Source organism: Dermacentor variabilis, chromosome 10 (genome assembly GCF_050947875.1).
Source record: "Dermacentor variabilis isolate Ectoservices chromosome 10, ASM5094787v1, whole genome shotgun sequence".
Lineage (NCBI taxonomy): Eukaryota > Metazoa > Arthropoda > Arachnida > Ixodida > Ixodidae > Dermacentor > Dermacentor variabilis.
This window is the reverse complement of record NC_134577.1, coordinates 23,804,474-23,816,922: the sequence shown is the minus strand read 5'-3', so window position 1 is coordinate 23,816,922 and position 12,449 is coordinate 23,804,474. Positions and strand designations below refer to the sequence as shown.

Here is a 12,449-nt window from a genome sequence, read left to right as displayed (position 1 = left end):
TCGCGACAGGCCGCGAGTTGAAACGTGAGTAGAGCGCCGTCAGTAGCGGGGACAGCTGCCAACGCTGAGTAACATTAGCGCCCGATTAGTTCCCTGCGAGGGTGACAGATTCGCCGCGCCAAAGCAAAAAAATACAACGCACACGCGGCGCGTGGTGAATCCAGTACCAGCAGCTCCTCCGAGAGAACGGTAAATAAATAGCACAAATGCGGCGGCAACCGGCGCCGGCAGCGCGCCTATTTGCAAACACCGACCGCGCGGCGCGACGGCCGACGTGCGTCATAGGCAACGTCACGCTGACGTCGCGGATCCGTAGTCCCGCGAGCTGAATATGGCCGCCGGCAGCGGCTGCAAATAGACCGGCGGTTTCGTACTCCGTGGTCACGTGGACGGCTGCGTCGCCGCCTGCCGCTGCATACGAAAGACACGAAAGCGCCAAGTTCTCGCGTGCGCCTTGGTTTCTTGGTTTCTTTCCTGGTGCTGGGAGAGGAAATGTTGCCACTTCCCGAAGTCGTCGTGAGTTGCTGTGTCTCTGAGTGTCCATGATTGGAGAGTGAAACAGCCGAAACAGCGACGACGTCGGCAGTGCGTTGACCGCCTCGCCGATGTTCGCGGCGGAGGGGTTCGCGGCGTCGTAGCGCAGGAAGCGACGGTGAGTGAGTGATTCGACCGCCTTCGGCGGCGTGTTTCCCCGCCTCCAACCTTGGTCAACAGCTGTGTTTCCCCGGCGCTCAATTGTGGGTCTGTGTGGTGGGAGAAGGAGGGCGCATTCGAGATCGAGCGACGGGCAAATCTCGTGCTCGTGGCTAGCGATGAAGGGGCAGCGACCTCCCTTCCGATGATGCTTCCATCGGAATTCTGATGAGTCTTCGACTGTCAGCTGAACGTGCCTTCGCAGGGTAAGGTCTTGTTGTGTTGTGATCACGTCGCAAGACGTGTACGCTAAGTCAGCCTAACCTACGCTTGGTCAGTTCGCTCCCCTTCTAATCTTGTCTCGAATGCGCGGCCTTCGATATCCTTGTAGCACTTGTAGCTCGAGCTCCGAAAGAAAAAAAAAAAAAATAATGAATGGGCTGCTCGCTGTTCTGTGGGCGAGAGAGCGTTGTTGTCAACGCTGACCAGAGGGCGCCACAGCGGGCACCGCCGCTTTCGGAGCAGACGACGCGGCGAGTAGTGGTAGCAGACGAGCAGTCAGTTATTCGGAGAAGCCAGCCAGTAGCCGTTTCAGCTCCGGCTTGCGCGTTCCTTTTTTTGATACACAGGGGTTCCGTGGACAGGTCAAGCACCATGCCGGCCGGCAAGAGCATCATGAAGAGGGTCTTCACGTATGCACTCATCCTCGGTATGTTAATTTCCTTTGTCGTTTTCCCACTAGGCTAGCTCAGAAACAATGATGTACGTCATCAGAGCTGGCATTGTTGCGCTGGCTAACGAACCTGTTTTCCTGTTCGGTCTTCCTACTTTACTCCTAATCCGACTCGCTGCAAATAAATAGAAAGTTCGTGGGGATATCACAAGCTGTTCTTACCGCTCTGTCCTGGTGTAAATGAACTGCTTGGGAAAAAGAACCCTTAATTATCGTTTATTGCACGCACTCACATAGCGTGATTTTTCTACACTTGCTCTCAGTGTACGAAGTTGTTTCAAAGCGAAGGGAAGTGATAAGCCACATATAGTTCATTATGAACTATACACAGTCAAACGCAATCTATTAAAGAGAACAACAAAAAAGTTTTGAAGCGAGAAAAAAAGAAACTGACTTGCAATTAGCCGGTTTCATATATTAGACAACATCCATACGTAGGCTCAAATCTTGAGTGATCACGAACAGATCTCACGCAACAAGAACTTTGTGTAACCAGTCGCCAGATCGCTGTGGCATATTGTGATGCAAACCTGAATCAATTACGCCGCCGGTGTGTGTTCGGCCGCACACGGCAGCTGTATGGGAGCAGCGGCGATCCGTCCGCACTATGTATTGCTCCCTTATCGAGGACGGGTTCTTGCTATCTCACGCTTGTGCGCGGTCACGGTGTAAGATAAAAGTATTTGGGTGATAACAGCGTGCGCACTGTTGCCTGGAGCACATTCTTATAACATCTTACATTTGAAGTGCGCTGACTGTCGGCATTCCTTCGACCGCATTGTGACCGCTTCGGGCAATTTGAAACACGACAGACAGGAATCTTTGTCACGATGCTACGTAGAGAAAAACGGGTTACAACGGGAACGTGTACGTGTAGACTGAGACCGTGAACTAATAATGTCGGCAGCTGCAACCGATGTATATGCGCTGAAGCTCCCATGATGCTCCCTCCTTTCTTTCTTTTTTTTTTTTCCTTTTCAACTACAAATTATTCAGTGACATTTTCTCTCTCCCGCTTTCTCTCTCTCTTGGCCCTTGCAGAGCTGTTTTTTTGCATTGTGTGATGAGAATTTGACGAGGTTGTGCTGAAATAACCTCGCTGCTGACGGCGTAAGTCACGTGCTTGCTCAGTGCCAACGTGGATCTGCGCAAATGCGATCGAGGTGCGCGTAGTTTGATGTAAAAAGGAAACTAAGGACGTCGCCCAAAAAGGTCAAGTACATCTTTCTGGAGTGATGATAACTGCTGAACACCTGAAACACCCCATCACGATATGTGATCGCTATTGTCGATTCCTTGCGTTACACTGGTGCTGCGCTCAATCGAATATCTGTTTTCCCTCCTAAGGCACACTAAAGAGCTGCATATATGAAGTTATGCTGTATTGCTAAATTACTCTTGAGCAATAGCAATACTACCACTCTTACCAGTGGCGTAACCAGAAATAGTTTTCCGAGGGTGGGGGGGGGGGGGGGGTAAGTAGCATGTGCCCTGTGTTTGTAAATCTCCATCGTCCTTTTTGTTTCCGTCCTTTGAATCCAAGTTATCGTATCTGTTTATCTCGCTTCCTGTTTGATGACCCCGATTGGTCCATTTACACTCTCAATTCCCTGTGCCTCGTTGCCGCATTTCCTGGCCTTTTTCTCCATTCCGTGTTCGCGTTTTTGAGGTAGATATTTGTGCGCACTGAGCCTCCTGTTTTTCTTCTCAAAACTAATTTTGCTCTGCACTTCTCTGACTTCAAAAGACGCCCAACCCACGTCACCCTGCGTTACCTCATTCGTGGTTTTACCCGTGTCCTCCCAGTGCTAATTGTCCCACCGACGTTTGGGTAATTTCCAACGACAACACCACCTCCGATTTTAAGCACAGACTGGCGTTTGCGAACGTTTAGTGTTGGTATTATTACTCCTTTTTTCAATTTCCTCGTACCACCTCATGTTTTTTCTCGTGATATTACAAAATTAGAGACAGGGCTAGGCTAACTGGTTGTCGGCTTTCATTTCGTACTTATTAACTGATCGGAGAAGGAAAAGCGGGGGCTAGTGCAGTTACCAAATGAAGTTTATTTTAGACACGCAAAAAAAAATATAATATGGACGTTAGTGTAGTGCGCAAAAGCTAGCCGAACGGACTATGTTCTACGCCACATTCATTACAGTATACGTGGAGCGCCCACGGAACGATTTCGATTTATTCTTTGTCTTGTTCATTCCGCTTGTCAGATTGCGCAGCTCCGAACGTTCGTCCTTTCCACCTTATCTTGCCGTCACCCTTGTCAAAACTTTTTGGCGTCTAATTAGTGTACAACGATTGTGAATTTGCTTCACTGTGTGCACTGTATTCTGATGTCCTACAGTTTCGCACACGCTTCGGGGTAACATGCGATAGGCGGATGCCATTAATCAACGCCGCGCTCCTTGTTGCGCCGAGTCACGAGCAGACGCAGTGTGTGTATGTCGGAGCTTATCGAGTTAAACGCGATGTGGAAATCCACTCGAACTCTTCGTCACTGTCACTGATAATCGATAGGGAGAGTTCGCCGCAGATAAAAAGAAAAATGGGCGGGGGGATAGGAAGGGGCAACTTGCCACTTTTAATCGAGAAAGGCGAAATTGCGCTCCTCGTCGGCAATATCTGTGTGACGTCACGGTCGGCCCTGTTTCGTCCTATCACCGAGCGTCGTCATCGATAAGAGCGCGCACCTGTTCTCTCTTTCTTCATTGCTGTGCCAAAATGGCGGCCGCATACTGTCGTTAGTGGTCGCGACCGGAACCACTCGCGCAAGCGAGTGGTTCCTTAATGGGACACTAAAGAGAGAATTGGTTGAGGAGCTATAATAGTAAATTACGCTTCAGAAATTAACAAGAAAAAAGAAAGAAGACACTGTTACCGTGAGAGTCAGGCTTGATTAGCCAGAAGAGACGCAAAAAACAAAGATGCGCGTGGCGCCGCCACCGTGAACTTCCCGCGCCAGCTCGTTGTGACGTCACAGACTTTGACGGCGTTTCCTATGCTACCTAGTTAATTTTTTATCAGTAAAACTGGATTGCGTTTACTTGTAGAGGAGCCAAAGAATGAACTCGGAATACTTTGACAACTTTTTTGCGGTGCCACAGCGGCATACATACGAAAAGAATGATTCGGAATCCGTGACGTCACACCGACGTGCCCGCGCTGAACTTTTGGTGCGAAATTAAAAAAAAAAAGTGGGGCAAGTTGCCTGTTCGTTCTACCTTCTTGTAATCAACGCTCTTTCCGCCAAATGAGTGAAAGTGCATAAACCGGTATAATGTTTCTCTTTTAACAGTAGGAATACGGCTTTTTACGAGTCATGCTTCGAACAACAAACGTAGTTCATTCTTTATACATTTTTTTTCATTCAGTCAAAGATTGGCATGGTGAGTTAAACTATAGGCAGTTATGATCGACATGCAAAACGGCCTAACAATAATGGCGAGTTTTACGTCGTCATTAACATCATCGCAGCGTATAGTGAAGTCCTCGGCATCGAAAAGTCCAGTCCCACTATATCATAGGACACACAACAACTACAGTCCCCCTGCCTTATGCGATCGTAAACCCCTAATCGTGTTACTCTGTCTTATTCTCTGGATCTCTCTGGTCTTATATTGGGCTTCCTGATACTCCTTGTATTATTTAAATGGACCACAGAGTTCAACTACGTAGGACAAGGTATATTCACCTGAATGGTTGGCAACAAGGTGATGTTTCCTGAAACAGATGCGCAAAATGACAAAGCGACATGTCGCTATAAGTCTGCATGTTACTGCGTCAATTAAGCAGGTGTCTCTCCAGTAACCCCAGTAAACGATCGAGCTACAAATACACACGCTGTGTGAGATGATAGAAAACGAAGCCCCACTTCAGAAAACAGATTATCTACACGTTATATCTCCAGCACGCCAGCACAAGTCCACAGGCACTATAGGCCCACAGATACTATAGGCATGATACCTAAGAGACACTTGCCGAGGTTTGCAAAGCTCTTTGTATGACATTCAACATCGCTTTGTGCTGAACGCCGCCAGGAAGATTTAACGTAAAGGCGTGATTGCATGCGAATGCACCTCCGTAAAACTGCTATCAGATTACGAGACACGCCGTAATGGAGGATTCCGGATTAATTTTGAACGCCTGGGCTTCTTTGACGTGCATCTAAATCTAAGCGCACTAGCGCTTTTGCATATCGCTCCCACCGAGATGTGGCCGCCGTGGACGGGATCGAACCCGCAACCTCGAGCGGAGCAACGCGTTGTCATAGCCCTAAAGCTGCCGCGGCGGCGCCCCCTTCAGCTACGCGTGCGTCAGCTGGAAGACAGGAAGCGGCCTGGCTATACTGCCGAAAAAACTCCTGTTCCCCAAGGAAGAACAATTTCTCCAATAGAAACAGTATCTAAGAGCGGAGCCATTCAAGAACTGGAAACAGAGCGTGGAGACGCTGTCCAGCGGCAACTGCTTCCCACCGGTTGCGGCGCAGACTTCATACTAACCTCGTTATAACGAAACGGTATATAACGAAGTGAAATTCCCCTTGAAATTTTCATAGAGGTTCATATTGCGGTTCACGTAATAACGTATATAACGATGTCATGGATATATGACGAAGTGAAGCTAGCTCCTCCAACTTCGTTATTGCAACGAGGTTTTATTGTGTAGCTTCAGCACATGCTGGTTGGACTTGAAGGGGCCGGTAGGGAGACACGGACGTTGGGACCATGCGTCCGACCGCTCAATAGTCGATCACAACTGCTGAGCACACCTCACCCCAAACGCCGCATCAAGTCGTAGAAATGGCAATGACAAAAAAAAAATGGGATGTGGGGAGGGTGCCTGTCGTCATCGCGCTACACGACACACGACTGGAACGTGCTTGGTGCATTCGCAGGCGGAACTGTAGAGGGAGCAACAATTCTGTCATTCTTAAAACCCATTAAACTTCGTAAAGTAGTGCCACGCTTTGAAGGATGCCGCCTCCCCTAGCGCTCTCTGGCCGATGCCGACACCGCGTCGCTATTGGCCTAATAGCATCACGTGGGCCCTCGCGCCGTGCATCAGCGCCATTTTTGCTCGAGAAGCGTCTACGGAGTGGCGAGGAGCGCATGTTGGCGCCGTTGGTACGCTCGAGCAGTGAAGGGAGCGCCACGGTCGAGGAGGGAGCGTGAAAGAGAGGAGAAACGAGGAGGAGTGAAGGCGGAGGAGGAGAGTGTCGCTACTTTACGAAGTTTAAGGGGGCTTTGGTCATTCTCATCACAACGCGACCATCGAGGACGTCCACGCATCAGGACAGACCTGCTATGCATGGCAAAGAAGGTTCCACGACATAAAATTGGAGCACGGAATTGAGGCGCGCGTCTGGTAACAGGTGGCGCATATGATTGCCAAGGCTATATATATATATATATATGTATATACGCATGCAGGGTCACGCGCGGGACACTGATCACCCTGCCACCGGCAGAACGGGAACCGCAGGGCAAACAGCCGGCAGCGAACAGACGCTGTGGGGAAGGACAATCATCTGCCGCGAGATCGCGATTTCCCGAGCTCCGCGCTACTGGTCCGCGCTCTGCGTCTCCCGACCAGAAGAACGAGCAAAAACGGCCCGTATACGACCTTGCGACGCGTCGTGGCGGCCGCATACAGCAGGACAACCGTATTAAAAGCGGCCGCAAAATACATTTTTTATATGCACCTTACTTTCGAGTGTGTACGGGTAAACGATACCACCGCACAGTTGATGTGAGAACGTAAGCGCGACAGGTGCTTGCGAACTACTACTTTTTTTCTAACTCCCGTTGGTGTAACCTATACGAACCCAACACGCAGCGCCTTATTGAAGTTGTGCCCCGCAGGGCACCACCACATGGCGTTATTAAAATGGTTAGTCTTTCGCAATAATTTAGCTGTTCGGCCTTCCACCTCCGTGTGTACTGTCTCGCAGTACCGTCGTACTTGTTAGATGTGTATGTTACTGTCGAACATGTTCAAAGAAGTGATGCAGAAGCGTTCTCATACTTATTGAGCAGAATGACATTTAATCTTTCGAAATACCTTTTAGCTTGATGTCGCTAATAGAGACAGAAAAATGGGTTTCGATTTGCCGCGGCCCCCCACGGGGCAAGATTACGAGAATCGTTCGATATCCGTTAGAAGGGACGCACATATTAAGCCTGCTATCCGCAGCACTCACAACCGATGTTCGCAGTGCAATGAAAAAAAAAAAGAGCTTTCGTAAGCACGTTCATAGCGCGTTGATGCCACGTTGGCCTAAAAGTCTTGCACTGTCACTTTTAGTGCGATCGCACCATAGACGGACTACAGCCACTTTGTAGGTATATCCATCCTAGCGAATAAGATACGGGCCGATCCCGAAGTCGGATGCATGTCTGACGCAGCGTCTCAAAGCGGTATGACAGCTGCCGCGGAAAGAAAGCGAGAGACGTGGCACCTGATGGGTCGAGCGCCGCACGTTTCAAAGAATCACCTCGGCAAGACATATACGGATGCGTGCGATCGTGGCATAATGGTTAGTTATATAGCAATTGCGCTGCATGGGCTGGAAGACAGCGGTTCGGTCGCACCATCGGTCACGCATTTTCTTACTATATAGCGTTACGTATAGACGGGACAACTACCCCGGTCATGTACTAATTGTGGCCATGTTGACCGGGGTAGTTGGAGAAGTATGGGAGAGGCCTTTGCCCTGCAGTGGGCGTAATTAGGCTGATGATGATGATGATGATGATGATGATGATGATGATGATGATGATGATGATGATGATAGACGGGACTTCACCCACTTTGGAGCTGTCTAGCGGTAGTAAACTCGAGCTGTGTTTGAGCGTGTACCCGATCGCGTCACGGTGTGCGCGAAATCGCAAGTTTGTTAAAGAGGCACTATAGGTATAGGGGCATCACCTTGATGCATCAGAGTGCAAGGTCGCGGCTGTGGCGCGCGCGCAGCTGCCGAACCATTACAATCTAAGCATGTCATCGTACGCTTATACCATGTAAGTATGCTATCTCTGAGTGTGCTTAAACTCTGTAGGTGTAACTTAGTTATGCTGTCGCATATAGTTAAGAGTTAGCAGTGGTAATTTGCGGCGTAGACTGTTTGTTTCCTTGTTTGTTTATTATATTCTTTACGATTTCCGTATATATAGCGTCCGGTATGTCGACGGGTAGCGAGGGGCCAGATTGTCGGCAAAATACCGTATATGGCCTCCGAGATTATGGACACCGAGATTGCGCGCTACCAGCGCGCAAACGGCACATTACCGCGAAACTGCCGAAAATAGAGCTTTTGGAGAAAAAATTCATCCGTTTTAGACTGATTCGTTGATTCTGTGTAGTTAGTATCAGTTGCGTCTCTTTAGTAAAAACGAAAATGAAATCTGCAAAGCTCTAGCCAATAACGGTCCCCGCGGAAGTCCTCGGTTATACGTGCGGCGGTGTCACCTGCCTCACAGAACGCTGGCGCTCTTCGTCTTTCGCCGGCATCGGAATGCGCGTTTTCGCGCGGGGGGACGCAAACAAGATAAAGAAAAAACGCGACGCGCTTCGGCCGTCGTCAGCAGGAAACGCCACCGGAGCGAACGAACCTCATTTGCCGGCTGATTACCCCTTAATCGGGCACCTCCCGCTCTGTATTTAATGCGCCGGCAACTATAATGGCTGCCACTGGTCATCACATTGATGAATCGTTCGTCTCTGCTTCCCTCCCACTCCGCTCCCCATCTGTCCGAGCCAAGCCAAGACTTGTGGATCGTGCGTCCTCAGCTGCAACCCGCGAGAACCCTGCAGGAAGTATAGGGAAGGAACGCATTAGGAGTTTATGACCCTTCCTGAGCAGAAATCCAATCATATCGGAATGGCGCCCGTAGAGCTTTATATCCTGTTAGGGTTAGCTTACCAGGCCCTCCGCGGAGGCTCCTTGCGCGTAGCGTTCCTGCTGTTTAAGCACGAGTTCTGCGGATCACTTTATCCGTGCCGAAGGTTCGATTAACGGTCAACAGTGTGCTGATTTGGCCCGTTCGTAGTTTCTTCTTGCGCTGTGTACTTATAATGACGGGGACGGGGAAGAAACAAAGACGACGTACGACAAGGGATGGTGCGCAAACTCGCAACAGGTTTATTCGTATCTTGTGACCTGTCATACGAAGGTTAAGAAAAGGCGAATGGAATGGGAAAGGCCGAAGGAACCAGGAAGAAAAGAAAACAAAAGAAAAAGGAAAGGACCCAAGGAAACCAAGATGAAACGCAACCGCCGTTGCCTCCATGAACCAGTTATACGTAATACTTAAGTGATCGTGTAATTAGATTAAGAAGATGAACGTTATAGCTAACCTCACATGGCGACAAAAGATGCATATTGCCCCACTTCGGCGTCTTTAGGCTTTGTTTTGGATGTTGCGACTTCGTTATTTCAATTTCGTGCGGAACCTTAGTTTGCGTGCAGCCGATTTGAGTGACAGCTTATCTGAAAAGTCCCCCCCCCCCCCTCCTCCTTTGGTGTTGGTATCTTTATCTCTAACCTCCATCGGTTCTCTGCGAGCGCGCTCCATAGGTGCATGCCCGAATGATAAAAGCGTGAACGTGCGCTCTTCTCGCCTGACAGCGAAAATAAAGCCTCGCGCTTGAAAGCGATGTCTATACACAATCGCGCCGTAGTTCATTCGAAGCCACACATATGCTGAACCCCAATTCCACGTTGCTCCGGGACAGAACTGGCTGCCGACTGGGAGGCCGCGTTCATTGAAGCTTTGTGGCGTCCGAAGGTGTGATCGCCGTGTTCTGTGCTGGCGCTGTGGTCCGTGCATGGGTTGTGCATTAATGCGATCAGCATATTCCTATAGCCTACACTGTTAAACTATTTACGCTTAGACGGCCTCCTGGTTACACTGCAGTAACTTCTACCCCTACTCGCCAAGATGACTGTGCTGTGGTGTGAAGTGTACGCGTACGCAATGCACAGAAACAGTGTATGCCGTGCAGCCCTCATCGTATTTGCAATACCACCACCCTCCTTCCTCTTCCCATCCTACCTCTGTTATTCCCTAAACCCCTTCCCCAGCGTGGAGTATAGTAGGCTAGAGGCACATTACTCAGGCTCACCCTCTCCACCTTCCTGCCATTAAATATTATCTATACGCCCTTAAAAGTGTAACAGTGAATAAGGGTGTAAATAGGTCTATAGCTCACACCCTCACGTCCGAAAAGGTGTCCGAGTCGGAGTTATAGGCATATTTACACTCTTATGTACTTTTATGGGTGTCAATTATTTCACAGCGTATACTTCGTCCGCTACAGACAGTACATAACGTTGTCTTAGGATGTGCCCTATATCGCCGTAGAATGCTAATCGCATTAATGCCGACAGTCATCGTGACATGCCTTCTTCTGACAGAATTTTCATTAACGATTGCGGATTACGCAGCTGCCCCGCATTAAGCAGCCTAGCGAGCGACAAAAGAGAAAAAGAAAGAAAGAAACGTTTCCAGCGAAGCTTTTCAGCCGCTCTCAATCGAGTGCATAATAATTCTCTACGCGAAGAGACTGTGTAGATAGATTACAATTTGAGCTATATCTATACAACGTTGTTCACTCGGTGTCCTTTTTTTTTTTCCGCCTTTTTGTTTATCCTTCTTCTTTTCTTTCAAAGCGAAGCAAGAATATATCGCCGCCAGTTCCCGGAGTGATTTGCAAGTGGGTTGACGTCACCGAATAACGGGACCTCGCATTAACGACGACACTGGCTCGACAGATTTCCGTTTTCTTAGAGGCTGCTTCTGCTGCTGCTGCTCCTTAAGTAGGCGTACGATTTCCGTTGGCGAGATGCCTGCAGAACTGCAGGATCGTGGCGCGTTTTAAGCGCTATATAAGGGCTCGCGACGAGAACGAGAAGCTCACATGACATGACTATCCTGCGTACTTCTCATTTTAAGCACTACTTTAATAATAATAATAATAATAATAATAATAATAATAATAATAATAATAATAATAATAATAATAATAATAATAATTATAATAATAATAATTTGCTCTCCATCGATCTGATAGAGGACGCTGTAGATAAAAGCTACTCTTGAGAAAGCACCTTGTTTGAAGCCCACAGCAGTCTGTACAGGGCAATCAGCAAAAGCAGACGGAGAACGCCATTAAACTGCATCGTTGTAGAACTGTCGAGGATCGTTATTTGCAATAACCGCTTTTTATTTCTAATAACAGTGGGCTATAGAGAGCGAAGTCAGAAGGAAAGTTTCAACCATCAGAATTTCGCAACACAGTATATAGGCTCAACGAAAGCGTAATGAACGAGAAATGGGAAGGGGGTATACACAGCAATACGGTCAAGCAAGTGCAAAAATTGGCAAAGTTGATCTTTCCCGCAAGCCTACAATGCGCACCAGGCTGGTAGTCACATTTCTTTTGTTAGAGTATCCAGACCCCCCTCACGCGACACCGCGTGAGGGGGGTCTGGGGGGGGGGGTCATCACGCGACACCGCAACAACCAATGGTCGAACGACACGGAACGTCGTGCCCAATCAGCGCACGCGTGTGGATGCGGCGAGTATACGTAGACCGACGCCGGTCGTCCACCGGAAGTTAGGAATGGATCCCGTCTCCGAAAGGTGATCGACTAGGAAACGAGAGCGCGCGCAGGAAATGAAACGATACCGAACTCGAGAGAGAGAGAGAGAGAGAGAGAGAGAGAGAGAGAGAGAGAGAGAGAGAGAGAGAGAGAGAGAGAGAGAGAGCTATTTCCTGCTGTGTTCGCGGCGGGCTTCGCATCTCGTAATTCCTGCGATATATGCTCGCGTCACTCAGCCGGCGTTTGGGTTCGCGAATTCGGCAAAGGCCGGGCCAATCGAGACGCCTCTCTACGTCGAAATAGGCGGTATAGCCCAACTCGCGGCTCGGTGCTAGATACCTGGGTAATCAGGGTGCTCTATTTTTAGTAAAAAGGTATACCATCTTGCCAACAGAGAGTGAAGTTGAGGACACCTTCCTGATACTCGAAGATAGCTCAAGGATGATAAAATGCTTTTTCAGGTC

General features: G+C 49.0%; 1 protein-coding gene across 2 annotated transcripts in view; it reads left to right on the top strand.

Annotated features, from left to right (window-relative positions):
* The first annotated feature begins 384 nt into the window (after positions 1-384).
* LOC142560138 (phospholipid phosphatase 3-like) overlaps positions 385-12,449 on the top strand; it is a 51,327-nt gene continuing 39,262 nt past the window's right edge. The window contains exons 1-2 of one of the 2 annotated variants that reach the window (XM_075671988.1): positions 385-652; positions 1,263-1,342. In XM_075671988.1, the coding sequence (XP_075528103.1) occupies positions 1,288-1,342 (55 nt within the window). In that variant the 5' untranslated portion in view covers positions 385-652; positions 1,263-1,287. Of the gene's footprint in view, positions 653-741; positions 900-1,262; positions 1,343-12,449 lie in introns of those variants that run through there. The other variant, XM_075671987.1, reaches the window with a different exon arrangement.